Genomic DNA, 16,166 nt, shown 5'->3' on the forward strand with positions numbered 1-16,166 from the left:
AAGAGAGCTCCAAGCTCCAAGGAGATTGTTTTTAAAATCGAAAGTTCTATTAATTTCTAAATGCTTGGCACACTTGGGGCATTAATTGGTTGTATAATCTTACTTTTAGGCCAGTTCTCCCGACAAGAGAAACTTACAAAATAAGGTAGCGCTTAGCTTTTTAGAATAGTATTGCACAAAACACCCTAGACCTCTAGGACACCTTTTTCACGGCGTGATTTTCCATGCGACCTCGTCAAAAAAGGACAGTAAGTTTTTTGGAATCTGCAGGTCGGCGGGGATGGTAGATAGGAAGGTGGTCGGGGGGGAGGTGTCGGACGAGGGAGCCTGGCCGTGTATTTATAGGTAGTCGGTGGTAGGTTTAGTGTGGTGCGCGCGGGTGAGATGTCGAGGTGGTTCCCCTGGATATGGCTCCTCCTCGTGGCAAATTTGGCCGCCGCGAAGAAGACTCCCGATGCTGCTGCTAAACATGCCGAACCTGTAATCGAGGAAGTCACAGCGAAGCAGCTCGAGAGGATCCTCCAAGACAAGGACTTTGTCGCTGTCTTCTGGTGTAAGTATTATTTTTTTTAATTTATAACATCTCTGTGTAAAACTAGTACATGAAAACCTAAGTTATACCATGGAGGGTATTTTAGAAAAAAAATTACAATGGGCTGTTTAATTTGGACAATTTGAATTTGGTCACTGACATTTAAGCCAATCGAATTTCGGGTTAGATTAGGTTTCTACTATTTTTAAATCGTATTCCTAACCTACTCCCGCGAATATTTTATTTCAGACTTTTTTATACGGTGATAATACATTCTCCACCCTTTCATCCCTTTTAAATTCGTTCAGGGTTTGTTTCCTTTTGAAAACGGAAACGTAATGAGATTTGACATCCGGATCATTAGTCGTGAGTGAAATCGGAGACCCACTGGCCAGAGAATAAGTTCCGCACGGTGGTTTAAAAATAAATAGCTCACATTTCTATATATTTCGAACGTGGGCAGTTTTATTGTGCTCGTCACACTATGGCCTCCGATGGAGTGTCATCTACAATTTATAGTTAGCGCTGTTAAAATTTAGGAAATAGTTCTAGAACCAATCTCGACCAACCAGGGAGTTTATATACACAAATTTGACCCAGATTTTAAACCCATTGTGTAAATTTATAGACAAAAAGAAAAAGAAAAAAAAAAGATAATCGATTTTTACACTTTTTTGAATTCTTTGCTTCCTAACAAGGTACCAAAAAACAACAACAAAAATCAACTTTCCTTTCCTTTGTTCAACTTCAGCCAACCAACAGCTCAAGCTTTGAAAAAATACCAATCCTATAAAACCAAAGTAATACTAAAATATTAACGTATTTATAAAAATCGAACAATAAAAAACCCAAAGTGGACGGAATATGGGTTGCTTCATTATAATTATAAATAGTATAACTTGACACTCATGCCAGGATCAGACCCTCGTAGGCAATGGGAAAATTTCTGTTCTGGGCGACTGTTCCCCTACTTTTTGTCAGGTTTCCAAAAGCAATTTCAAGGCGTCAAATAGCTGGTTCGGACTCGGCGGTGAAAATTTGCGATAGAAAGAGGATCACAGAAAAAATAAAAATTATTATTATAAAACTTCATATGAAATTTTCAAAAATTTAATTAATAAACTTTGACGTCTCAATTAATTTGTTTTATTACTGCGATTAATTTTTATATACTCTGGCGCACTTTTTATTCACACACATTACAAATCTTCATTTTTAGATATTATCACCCCTTGTTAAATTCAAGTTTCCTCCCAGTTCTCATAAAATTCGAGAAATTTATTAGGAAAATTAATTTTCCAGGGTTGTGAGAAGGCATTTCTCAACCGTACTAAAAGATTCTGGTTTTTATTTTTTTCTGGATTTTGTTGCGATTTCGTTCTCGTTTTTTTTCTCTCTCTCTATCTCTCTATCTATCTATCTATCTATCTGTCTATCCATCTATCTATGTATCTATTTATCGTTCTCTTCACTTTCTTTCTGTTCTCTTAAATCTTTCTGTATCTTCTCTCTTATTCTTTCTATCTTTTCTTAATTATCTCCTTCTCTTTCTTCCTTGATATTATTACTTCTAATTTCGTTTATCCATCTACCAATTTATTTATTTATCTATCTCTCTTTATTCTCTCCATCTTACCACCTACCTTCATTTTTTTATTCTTTCTATACTACCTACATCAATCTATGCATTTATGCATCACTCTCTCTCTCTCCCTCTCTTCTTTCTCTTTCTCGCTCTATCTTTCTATTTTTATCCCTTTTTCTCATTTTATTTCTCACTGATGAATTTTTAATATTCCTGCTCTGCTAATACCCACATTCGTTACAACTTTGCCCAATTATCAGTGATTCACTCATTTAAACGTTTCAGATTTTCTGGTTTTATTAGTATTTCTGTAAATACAGGCTTTTGCTGACCAATCTACGATTAAATTACTCCTATTGTAGGAATTTCGGATTTAAAATTTGGTTTTTTTATCTGTACCATGAAGTCTCTGATTTTTTCCACACCTAATACATTGATTTTGGAAAATAAAACTTTCTGATATATAATATGGACAAGTCCGGAAAGCTTTTATTTAAAACATGCTTAAATTGCAACGCTAAAATACCATCAAGTCTGGTCTGAGACAGTGTCTGCCTTTTCGATTCAATTGTTCATAAATCAAAAGCTGAATAGTTTTGCAACCCTTCATACTCCACTTTAAGCCTTAAACTAATAAAAAAAAAAGTACTCAGGATGATTGTTGAACGTTATACAGACCGGCCGTGGAGAACGATAAGAAATTATCGGTCCCGCGTAGGATCAAAACGCTAGGCCTTTAGGCATGTTGGTCAGTCTCGCTAGTAATAGCAGTCTATTTCGGCGAGAGGCCATGTTATGTAGATCTGCCAGGTGGGCTATGAACAATAGCAAACAATCGGAAACGTTCATTAACAAACTAACGATTTCACGCTTTTGTCAAACATTAAAGAGAATATCGTATTTCACAACATACGTTTAGATAGATGAAAAAGAAAATCGGTCAGCAATTCTACAAACGCTTGTCCTAAAATAAAAACAAAATTTTAACCAAAATTCTCTCTCTCTTCCTCTTTTTCTCTCACTATCTCTCTCTCTTTCTCTCTCTCTCCCTCTCTCTCTCTCTATCTCCCTCTTCCTCTCTCTCACCCTCTCACTCTATCTCTCTCTTCCTCTCTCTCACCCTCTCTCTCTCTCTCTCTCTCTCTCTCTCTCTCTCTCTCTCGCTCTCGCTCTCGTTCTCTCTCTTTCTTTCTCTATCTCTATCTATTTCTCTCTCAGGCTCTCTCTCTCTCTCTATATATATATATATATAACTATCTATCTATCTATTTATCTATCTCTATCTATCTATCAATCTATCTCTATCTCCGTATCTATTTTTTCTCTCCTTTTCTCTCTCTTCTCTCTCTCTCTCTCTTTCTCTATCTATCTACTATCTATCTATCTATCTATCTATCTATCTATCTATCTATCTATCTTTCTATCTATCTATCTCTATTTTTATCTCTATCTATCTATCTTTCTATCTATCTCTATCTATCTTTCTATCTATCTCTGTTTTTACCTCTATCTTTCTTTCTATCTAGCTATTTATCCATCTTTTTCTTCCCCCACTCTCTTTCTCTCTTTTCTCTCTCTTGCTCTCTCTTTCTCTTTTTCTCTATATGTATGTGTGTGATGGCGAATTGGTAAAGTGAGAAAAAATATTGGAGATTGAGAAAGAATGTGCGTGTTTGTAGGTGTGTGTGTGTGAGTGAGAGAGAGGGAGAGAGAGAATGAGAGAGAGAGGGAGAGAGAGAGTAAACAGATTAACAAACCTTCCTAAAAATGTAATTTTATTTTGTCTTTCCCTATAAAAAACGTGTTACCATTATTTCTACAATTTTTGTGAGCGCAATGTGTGTCCCCGATTCCTTTTTTTTCTCGGAACGTTAACTGTAATGTTGTACGACAAATAAAATAACAATAAAAACATAAAAACACCGCTGACCATTGCGAAACTCGAGATAATCGCGATGCAGCAACGAATTCTTGAAATTTTGTGCAATTGATCTTGACTCACGCATATCAGTTTCTTATCAAGCTTAAAACAGAACATTTTTATTTAGTTGCTTACTTTCCTCCAATGAACATTTGTTGGAACTTTAAACGTTGGTTTATATTTTTATTATATTTCGATTGCGTGTTTATCACATTTATAACAGGTAATTTGTATCACATTTAGAGAATTTTTTGTGCCTTTTTTACTTGTAAAAAGATGGTAAATAAGCATAAAGTGAAGAAAGTTGATTTTGATTGCTTTTCAGGACTGCGAAATAAGATATTGTCCGTAATGTTGGCGTTTATTCTTTTAAAATACCCAAGACTTTTTAAGTTTTTAATTTTTAATGAATTAGAACCTTTCTGTGGGGTCGCTTGTTTTTAAATATTTTTGACTAAGTAACATATCATTAAACAGTAAGATGAAAATAAACGTTTAAAAGATGTTGGCAAATGTATTATGTTGCTCGTGACATGCAAAGAAAACATTATATTTTATTTATCGTAATTTAAAACGTCTTTGTCATTAAAAAATTAAAAAGATCAAAAGTGTAGATCTGTTCCTAACCTGATGGTAATTAATTTTCTATGATTAGCCAAATCGCTGTTTTTTTTCTAAGCGATTCAATGAATAAAGTTCCAATTTTTATGATTTTTTGAAAATGATCTTGTTAGAAATGTGTGTTGATTAGTGACCGTTAGTCGATGATTATTCGGAAATCGTGAGATGCGGTCCGGTGTGATGTAGGTTTCAGAAAAACATTTTCTTTATCGTGCCAACGTTTCGATCTTTATTGAGATCATCTTCAGGGCCTGAGATTTACAAACATTGTTTAAATTTAACAAATACATATCGGATGTGGAAAAAAGTGAATTTATACTGATCTGTTTTAAATTCACTTTTTTCCACACCCTACATGTATTTGTTAAATTTAAACAATGTTTGTAAATCCCAGGCTCTGAAGATGGTCTCAATAAAGATCGAAACGTTGGCACGATAAAGAAAATGTTTTTCTGAAACCTACGTCATACCAGACCGCATCTTCGCATAATGATCTTGTTAGAGTTTAACTACTAAGTCAAGTAAAAAAACGAATAATTAGCCCTCCCAATCACACAGGACTTTTTGGGGAAAAAGGTTATCCAAACATATTCGTAAACAGTGTTTTTGACTTTAGGGAAAAAGCATTATCAGCAAATTTATACTCGTATATTGCTTAAATTCTTTACAACAAAAAAAGTGTTGACCTGGTTTATAGGGTTCAAGAACCCCACAGTTAGAATTTATCGTCCCTTCATCTTCTCTTTCAGGATATTTTCAATTTATTTTTTTCTTAAAATATAGTTTCCTAGCTTAATCCCATGTTCTTTTCATAAGGAGGTCAAAAAGTTCACTCGAAAAGAAATTCAAACTCCCAAAAGAATCGGAGGCCGTATCGCACAATTATAATTAAAAATGAATCGGCTACAAAGCCAGACAAGCAAAGTTATATTCTCCTGGCTCTCAAAACATTTGGCATCCGAGCGAGCTGGGGTAAATCTCTCTCATAATTAAAATCATCCCTTCTAGACATAATGCAGCGAACTAATTTAATTAAACAGAAATCTAATCGTACTACCGTTAATCATTTGGTCCGCTAATAGTTTATGAGTCACATCGAGGTTGGATTATCCCGGGTCAAGTTGTTTTTAGCACCTTCCAGATTAAAAATCGAATTTTACGATTTTATTGAAATCCCATTGAAGTATTTAGAGGAGCATTTGCTATTTATTAATTGTTTAATTATATTTGCTTCGGAACAAAATTTGTTTTGTTTCCATAAAAATCAACTGTATCATAAATCATAAATATATTAAATACATTTCTTAATCCGTATAAGGATAGCCATCTAGTGAAAAATAAATAGTTATTGAATTATTGACTGTTATGTTGCTGAGTAATTAACAGCTTAAAAATATTTTATATCTAACGAAACTATAAATTTAACCCGTATATGTTTAGCGGTCGTAACTGACCATAATAATTATTTCTATTAATTTTTCTTTTTATATAAGGTCTTGGTTGAGAAGAAAAAGAAATCCTTTTTTTTAGCTGTTATGTCCATATATATCTAAATATAATATAGATTTATTTATCCATCTAATTAATATTACCTTCAATTATTATCTGTAAGAAAGTGTACCTTAGTTGAGATATCCAGAGTTACTTAAACAATTCGTCTCTCTTTCTCTTTTTCCTCTCCCTCAATATATCTCTTAATATTCTTTATCTGTCTATGTATATACAGCTTTTATTTTTATCTGCCTATTATATCTACCTTCACCTGTTTTTCTATCCATATATATTTTTCTATTCCTTTAACTTTTTTACCTTTAACTTTTTATCTTTACCTTTCTTTCATTATTCATCACTATATTTCTCTCTCTTCCACTCTCACGCGCTTTTTCTCGTTCTGTTTCTTTTTCTCTCCCTCTTGCTCTCTCTCACTCACTCTCTCTCTCTTTCTCTCTCTCTTCTGTTGCTCTCTCTTTCTATCTCTTCTGTTTCCCTCTCACACTCTCTCTGCCTCCTCTGTTTTTCTCTAACTCCCTGTCTCCTCTGTTTTCCTCTCAATCACTAACTCTCACTCTTTCTCTGCCTTCTATATCTCCTTTTCTCTCTCTTTCTCTCTCTCTCTCTCTCTCCCTCTCCCTCTCCCTCACCCTCACCCTCTCCTCACACATAAACTCACTAACTCCCAATATCAGTCACTATTTGGGATAAGCATTTTAATTTTGTGACGATAACACTCCTTGTTCCACATCTTTATAGCTTCCATCGGGCCCTTTGAAACCACGTCCGTTATTAACTGGGAAAAACTTTATGCCAACAATGCGACCTCAAGGATGTAGGCATGTTGAGACAAGAAACGAGTTTGGTCCAACTGATCTCATTTCTGTTTTTTTTTTTTTTTTTTTTTTTTTTTTTTGCCTGACTCAAATGCATAAGCGTCGTATTCTTGCAGAGTGACCTTATTTCTTAGAGCCAGAGAGTTCTGTTTAGAAAACTGTAAATTCACCAATTTGTTAAATACACAGATTAGCATCAATAGCCCAGTCTGGAAGGAGCACAAAATACTTTTCAACTAACAGCAATGGCAGGTTAGTCCGTACCTCTGAGAGCCTGTACCAACAACTTAAGATTGATAGTCAAAAAGTCCAATGTTTACAGGCAAAACAGATTACTTGACTAGAGACTACAGATGATATAAATAACAGCCAAAACTTAATGTACATTTTCGCTTTGTACTGCGCGAACCTAATCGTACCTTTCACTCAAAGGACCGCAGATCGCATTGTTTCATTTAGAGTTTTTTTCTCGGAGCAATTTATATGCTCAAGATTTAATAATTTTATTCAATAGACTTCTTAATTCAACTGATGTTCAGGCCTCAGGGCAACAGGGTTTTTAAATGTATATAGTGTGTTTGTTTTGTGGTTGCTTACATTTTTTAAAATTTATTGTAATAATGTAATTTATTAGCGTGAAAATAAGGGGTTTTTACCCCCGCTCCGAGGAATATCGAGTAGGCCAGGGTGAGTATGTAACGTCTTTGGAATTAAAAGTGCATTATTATCGAGAATGGAGTAGTGGGTTCAAACTACTCATCGATCAACTACATCAATGTTTAATATTCATAACCACAAATGCTGATTTTTATTGATTTTATCCGTCCCTTTGAAATGTATTTTTCCTTCTGTACAATCGTTTTTGTTTATATCGTGCCAAGTGGTTGGCAAAACTCTGCCAAAGAAAAATATTTAAAGATTTAAAAGTTGAACAAAAATTACCGATGAATAAGAGATTACGATTGACGAACTGATACAATCAGACAGGTATAATTGTCTATATTTTATTTAGATCTATTTTAATTTATTTATTTAAGATAATAACAAGATAAGAATTTAGCAAATTCAAGATGTTTCTACTACAGAAAGTACTTCTTCTGCAATCGTGTAACTAAAGTAAATAACGTCAAATTTTAAAGGAAACAAAATTCCAGCCACGCCAGGTTTTGAACCTAGTTCCGCTAACGTGATTTATAATATTGTTATGCCCTAACGATAATAACCACGATGGTTAAAAAGAAGTCTGTTAGAATCACACCGTTTTCATTTGGGAATAGCCATGGTAAATTTAATAATTCAACAGAATCTATTGCACAACAAAACTTGAACTACATTGCAATTTTTTTTATTAATATAAAAAAACATATATGATTAGCAAAATAGGTCGGTGAACATTGCGCAAAAGTATAAGCTTGATGGGCTAATTTTTGGTTTTTAAAAAAATTTGCTTGTTTAACTGACTCACAGGATAAGATGTAAAATACCGTTTTGTATTTCATAAATTTATGGTTTCAATATTCTTTTCGTACTTTCAAAAATATGAGTCTAAAAAAGAACATTAATTTATTTCAAAATGTCTGGCATTTTATGTGATCTATGATATTATACAAGACTTCGTGGCATAAAATTGCATGGAAAAGAAAATAGGTTTTCAGTGTTAGAAGTGTCGACCACTTCTTCACCCACGAACACTGGTACATTGTGGATCAAGCGTTCGACCTATTTTAAGGTCATCATCAGGGAAAAACAATCTTAAATATAAAACTACGAATTGACATATTAAAATTTTTTTCTACTTACTAAAAAATGTATAATAGGTCGAACCTTGGCAGTAACAACTAAATATGCTTTTTTTCAAGATCATACTTTGATCCAGAGTGTCCGTGAAAGAAAATAAGAGCTAAGCGGTAAATTATAATTGTAATAGTTGCAATTATTCAGTTTTTTGTACTGCTGGGGTTAATTGTCAGGAATAAACAGCTCTGGCAGTCTCACCACGACCGCGATTTATGCATCGTCGCCGAACTTCGTACAGTGAAATGCGTGCCTTTTATGCTAGGACGGTCATTGGCAAGAAATATAAGGTGTTTTGCCAACCGAGTCCAAGACCATATTAACACATCAAATTAAACGTGAAAATCGTTATGAATGAATAAATTTTAACATGTTTAGCATTTCTTTTGGAAACGTCGGGAGAGATCACGTCACCTTTAAGTCGTCAAGGTTTGGTAGTTTTCCAGTAATAAAACTTCAACTTGAATGAGATAACTAATATTGTAATTAATATTACTGCTATAATGTTTATTTTTTTCTATGATAAGTTCTGCAGTATCTATCCTTTATTGAAAATTTTATAATAAGAATAAAAAATTATTCAGTTTTATTTTGCTTGGAAACATAAGGAAGTTGTGATCCAAGTTTGACCAACCCTTAAAACACGTTAAAAAGAATTTTATTTTTTATTGAGCATCCTTTGATCTAACAAGTATCCGATTTCATAAAACAATAAATGCTATTTCCAACAATAAAATAAACATATAAATATCCAAATACAAATAAACACATGAAATATAAATCATAAATGATACACGGTCGATTAAATAGGATGAAACACAAAGAAGACACATTTCATCGGCCTTGGATTTATTTTTGAAACTGGGCTAAGCCCTCGGGAAGTATAAATCAAAGCTCGGTCACCAATTGTATTTCATGTCACCTCGGCGATTTTACTGATAGCCTTTCAGCGTTATTTCGCCCGACCATAAATAAAGCAGAAAGTGTGTATTTTATTAAAACCTCAAGCGGATTTCATAATAGTGAAAAGTATTTTATTGTAGTTTATTTTAAACAATATCATCATCATTTGACGAAAACAAAAAAATTTAAAACAAAAGATTTGGTTTATCATATTTTTCAATCAACCTACAAACAACGTAAAGAAGGAAATAGAACAATGGTTGAAATCGTGAGAATTATTGCTCAAGCCGGGTCCGCTTACTCTCGCTGGTCGCCTCTCGCGTTTGTCTCTCTTCCAAATATTTTTGTGACAACGATAAAGATATGGTTTTAAACTTGAAATAAAATTTAAAACATTACGCATGACCAGCTGAGATATTTATTTAGAAGTGTGTTTGTGATTATAAAAAATGTACAAATGTCGATAAAATTGCTCAAAAAAATCAAGTTGTCTTAGAAAGTAAAAAAAAATTAAAAACTATTTATCTAGCTTTTATATAGTTCAGTTTTCAAAAATTAGCAAAGGAACTGACTTCAATAAACTATATTAAATTTTAAAAAATGAATTATATTCTGGGGACTTTAATCAAGCTCGCTTTTTGACGAATAACTTAAGGGGCTTTGGAATCCAGACAAAAAATAAAATTAATGAAGTATCGTTAAATTAAAACCAAAAAAACAGTTTTCATCGTTTTTACTGATTAACAACATGATAATAAAAATTGTCTTCAATATACAATAATAATAAACAAAATAATAAAGCTTTCTATCATTTTATAATAATTATAATAAGAAGAATTTGTAAAAATACGTTAATTTTACAATTTAATTTGTTGGACGAGTTGAAGAGTAAAGAATAATTGATAACTTTTGGATTGTATCAGTAAATAACCAACAATTATCATATCAAGCCGTATAATTGTAAAACCATGTTGTTTTTCATAACCCTTTTAATTGATTATTTTTTTGGGGATCGAATAGAACGTTTCAATTAAAAATAGAAATAGAAATAACGTAAAATCAACACCTGGAAAACAGCCTTGTTTTTCAACGATTGTTTAAGTATCGGAGGATAAATAATGGATGAAAATAGGTCAGTGCTTAAGGACCAAGTTTAAACCCCATCTAATTACACAACGGTTTTTTTTTCTATATTAAAAAGTTTTCATATTCAATTTTTCAGTGTTTTTACAATCTGTTACTACAGTGAGAGTTCTAAAATTAAATTTTTTTCTATCGCGGAAATAGCAATTTCCGTTTAACAAGCTTCTATTTTAGACGGTAGTATACCAAAGAAAAAATACATTCCCTGGTCAAAAATAGGGATAATATTTTTGTTAGCTTTAAATAAAAACAATTACTGGGTCAGACTATTTTCACTTTTCTTGAACAGAAATATTAAATTATTGGTAGTTTTGATAATTATCGAAGTTGAAAATTATTTTACTTTATAATCTACAGTTTTTTTTTGTCACCTACGTGTCAGAATATTGACTACCAATAAAAAGTATTTTTATACAATTCGATCAATTTCACTTCATTTTGTTCTAAATAGTATGTTCTTTACTTCCTTCTAATTTGAACAACCTGAGGATCTTTCCAAAATTTTACAATTTTTTTTGTTCGACTATCAAATATTTTTGAGTTTCATTCTGATTATATCCATGCCATCTCTACAAATGAATAAGAGGTTTTTCTTGTATTTACATGTATTGACCTGAGTAAATCATAAATATCGCTGAACTTCAATATTGAGTATTAATATTTTAAAACCTAAATTTTGTCTTAGCGCTTTGAACGTAAAACTAAAAAAGAACACTTTTCTGTTAAATTTCATCCTGTTATTTAGTTTGTCGAGGTGTTTTAAGTTCTGTAAATTGTAAAATAAACTGCCTGTGACATTCACAATCTCGTGTTTTAATATAATATAAAATAACCAAAGAACTTAAAGAACCTTGATGCTACAAGAAACCTGATGATATTTCCTATCTTGAAGACTCTTTCATAGGAGTGATATGTAGTTTGTTGACCAAAGTCTTGTTTAAATCGACATATTTTCTCAGTAGGTGCGCTAAGAAAGTTTAAGTTTTAAAATCTAAACTACAGACAAAGGAATATCGGTAGTTTTGTTTTCCAGTTTGCATTTTCTATTTTTATCTCTTCCCCCTTTATAAAATGGACTGAAAAAGGTTATTGATGTTGGCAGAGGGATTTGTGCTAACCGAGCTGGTTCACTGTTCAAACTGCTGCAAAACTCTTGTAACTTTTGACCTTGTTTATGTTAATTAAAATTTACAAATAAAGACAATAAAAGTAACAAAGTCTTCTTTCTCCGTGTATTTTTTATAATGTCATAAATGCGTTTTTGTAATGATGAATTTTTCTAATATTAGGCCACGGAGTTGCAGGTACCCCAAAAGTAACGTGTTTCAAACGGATTAATGAAAAAATCGTAAATGTCCGCATCCTTTGAGTTGCCCGATAATTTGAGGAAATATAATACAAGAGTATAAATAAGAGGAAATATAGTACAAGAGATATAAGCCAATCCCATCTTGGCTAAGTGAACAAAACAAAGTTTTAAGAAGAAAAAAGCGGAATCTGCAAAACCATTTGATACCATGGATAATAAAGTACATTTATCACAAATTCCACTACACAAATAAACTAATTTCTTACATGAGCGAGATTGACTTATTTATTTTACTATTCGACAGATTAAGATGCATTTTAGAAGTTGTCACGTAACATTTTACATTTTACCATTATTACACATTAAATTTTGACAAAAACAACACCTTGCTTAATGTGCAGTCGAAATTAACTTAGTTACTCTAACCTTGAATGTATTTAGGGCGTCATGAAAAACATCTTCACCGGAGAACCGATTTAGAAACCTCATCATTCGAATTTAGTACATACTCGGTTCTAGTTCTCCGAACAAAGAGTAAATCAGGGCACCTCAAGGGCCTTCGTGGCACCCGAAGAGATACCTTTATTGAGTAGGTCGGGAAATGTACACGTAAATGCGACTGGATTGTATGGTACGAACAAAAAAACCATACTATGAAACGGGGTTTCTGCACCCCAGGCACTGCAGCCTTTTGGCTTATTCTTCCTAGTTCCTAGAAATATCAGGTCATTGACTGTCGCTGCTGCAATTTGATTCCCTAAGTTTTTTCGATACGTTAGGTTAAATCTCCATTGAGCTGTTGCTTTGCATTCAAAGATGATATGGGTTGCTGTTTCCTCCTCCTCATTATATAATCTGCAAATGGGATCATCGTTGTATAAACCCATGTTGTGAGATGTTTTCTCAGATGCCAGTGACCGGTTAGTAGTCCTACTCTGAGTTTGGCCCTCTCCAATTGCACCAATGATTTTGACAGTCTTGGTGAGGGTTGTTTCATCATAAGTTTACTATGTCTAGTGCCGCTAGAGTTTGTCCACTTCTCCTTTTGTTTTATTTGGATCCATTCTGCGGTGGAGGATTCTATATTTGTTTTTGTTATCCCATATATGTTAGACGGGATTACAAACAGTTCAGATTCAACCATTCGAATCTATCCTTGTAACTTAGACCAGCATACCCAAACCTGTAGGCAATATTTCAGTAGATTACCTAGCTCTTTCTATAGATCGAATTTCTTTAACATGAAAAGCGTTGCATATGTACTCAAGAATACTTCTGAGGAGTGACTGATACAAATTTTTACAGCAAATATATTTCTAAACTCCTCCGTCGTTTTGTTAATAAATCCAAGGATTTATTAGCCTTACATTAGTATATTTGGTCGACACACTGCTGACTTTAATCAAACATTTCCATATTGATATTTTTGTATCAAAAAAATTACCAAAGCCTTTTTACGCGGGTAGGTTTTTTGTTCAAATAAGGTTTTCTGTTTAATTGCCCGTTCATACCCTCTCGAAAAAGCCCTTACCTTTTACTTTTATCTTATCATAATTTTTTAAACAAGAAAAAAAGAAATAGCAAATAAATAAGCTCGAAAACTTCCGCGCTTCTCGATTTTCGGCAGGCTCCCTGGAAAAAATAACTTGTACTCTATTCCAACGCTTTGTTGAAAGCAATATTTTCTAAGAATTTTTCTTTTAATTTGCATTATATTTTAATGCCCACCTTTGTCGTACACCTCGACATATTATTAAATTCATTAGATTTCGATTGACCAAATAACATCTTTCAATTAATTAATCTTTATTTAAGGTCTTGGTTGAGATAAAAAAGTCAGTGTCACGAGCGGGATTCGAACCCACGACTTTCGGCTAAATACGCCGCTGCTCTACCCACTTGAGCTATCGTGACTTCGATCCACTCGGACACCAACTTCCCATCTCAACCCAACCTTTCAAATTTTCCTCCTTTTTGACATTTTTCAACTACATATTATTGTCAATATGTAAATACTGTAATTTTTTTGTTTTATAATCAGCCTATTTTTCAAAACTTGTCCTTGGGACTTTTTGCTGTCGTAGCAAATACTAGAGGACTGGGAATTGCAACCGTTTCAAAACAAAGGGCATTTCGGTTTATCCGACGGTGACTATATTCGAGGGATGCTCAATATCTCTCTTTTTATTTCCAGTTAATATTTCGCAGTGTAGTACAGTTATATCACTTTCTTTTACTATCAAACGGATCCAGTTACACAAACCGTCTTTTATGCATACATTTCTCAGTAGCATTCAACCTGATTTAAGTGCAATTCTGCAGGAAGAACCCGAAGGTGTCATTGATTATAAATATTCAATGGGATACTATAATCTTACGTTTTCCTTGTTGGCTTTGTCACCATCTAGTGACTTAGCATGAACTATGGAAACACACTTAACAATTTAATGGTGGTAATTATGTCACAATAAGATGGTTGATTTTTTTTTCATTTCGTCATTTCTAGCTGCTAATATAGCTATCTTACGCATTTCTTCCTCAGATAAATTCACTGCAAAAAACTCTTCAATTAATTTATCTCATAACATTTCTTGGGGTACTTCAGGTTTTTTTAATAATATTATTTCCGATATATAAAAACCAATCAATGAAAGCAAAAAAATTAAAAAGGTGTTTTGTTTAAGCTATTTCATTCTTGACCGCTCCTCACGACTTAAACAAATTATGAAACAACAGGTTATTAAGATACACACTATTTTTTAAGCTTGCTTCATACATTTTCTCTCCCGCCCCATACCTTTCGAAAGTCATCCAGTATTTTTTTTTATTTGTCTTCAATAGCTGTTTAAATTAGGCAAAAAAAGATTCAGTCAGATTTTAAGCCGAACAAAAAACATAAAGTAACTAGTTACGGATTAAAATAGTGCTGATAGCAATTGTTTACAAATTGCACATTAGGCTTACTTTTCAAGACAACAAAACGTTCCTTCTTCCAACGATGTGTGATATGGCATGGTTTCTTAAACCGAGACTCTAGTGAAAACGTGAAAATTTTTATTAAAACATTGCGTTTACCTCCAATCTATCTTTTTCTCTTTCTACACTATTGAAATGGTATCTCTCCCACTTCTAAACCGTTTTTAGTATTACAGATAGAAAATTACCTGTATAAACGGGCCTTGAAACAAAGGGGAGATAAAATGCTAAACCCGCAACACTGGAAAGAATGTATGGTTTAGTAGACTACGCCTTGACCAATAGTCTGATTTTACGGGTTATAAAAACTGTTTGAAGTTTTTGTTAATTTTTTTTAATAATAATAAGTTGATTATAGATATACCATTTAAGGAAAAATATAATTTTCCGTTTTTAAACTGGGGTAGAACGAATGATTTGAAAAATGATCATAATTCTCAACACATTAAACCTTTCCTAAACTACTGTTTCCTATTGGCTGTGGCAGTACAAAAAAAAGGCACGTCAGAAGTAAACTCACTTTTCACATCCAAGGAAGTTGACGATAATCCACCGGTGGTAAACGTAATTCGTTCAGGAAATAATTACACAACCTTTCTGAACTGGCTGGACGCCAGCCTTTCTGGCATTCACTTTCCCGTTCTTTGTGTTCCCTTAACCACCTGTTTTCCACACAGGTGAAAACACACACAAATTTAGATGTACTGCACGACCGTACAGATTGCTTAAGAGATGTCGACGATAGATATAGTATCTAGCGAGGATTAAAAACCACTTTACAATACTTTTTACATATTATCACCGATTAAAATGACTTGGGCAGTGCCAGGATTCGAACCTAGAGTTGCAAGTGTGGCATATACGAGTCGGTTGCCTTAACCACGCAGCCTCTAGCGTCCCCTTTCTTTCTCTACTTCTCTACTTCACTTTCTTCATTGGTGAGATTTTATCTTTACCTTTTTTCCTTAGAGATACCTTTTTATCTCCATCGATCCCTCTCTCTCATCTCTGTAACTCACTCTCTCTTTCTTCTCTTCTCACAACATCTTAATTAT

At 33.2% G+C, this 16,166-nt stretch overlaps 1 protein-coding gene across 3 annotated transcripts in view; it reads left to right on the forward strand.

Annotated features, from left to right (window-relative positions):
• Positions 1–328: 328 nt before the first annotated feature.
• Positions 329–16,166, forward strand: part of LOC106670103 — a 34,614-nt gene continuing 18,776 nt past the window's right edge. For all 3 annotated transcript variants that reach the window (XM_014400123.2, XM_014400125.2, XM_014400120.2), the window contains exon 1: positions 329–553. In XM_014400123.2, coding sequence (XP_014255609.1) covers positions 385–553 — 169 coding nt within the window. In that variant the 5' untranslated portion in view covers positions 329–384. The remainder of the gene's footprint in view (positions 554–16,166) is intronic.

The sequence above is a fragment of the Cimex lectularius genome, unplaced genomic scaffold (assembly GCF_000648675.2).
Source record: "Cimex lectularius strain Harlan isolate CLEC.00 unplaced genomic scaffold, Clec_2.1 scaffold40, whole genome shotgun sequence".
NCBI lineage: Eukaryota > Metazoa > Arthropoda > Insecta > Hemiptera > Cimicidae > Cimex > Cimex lectularius.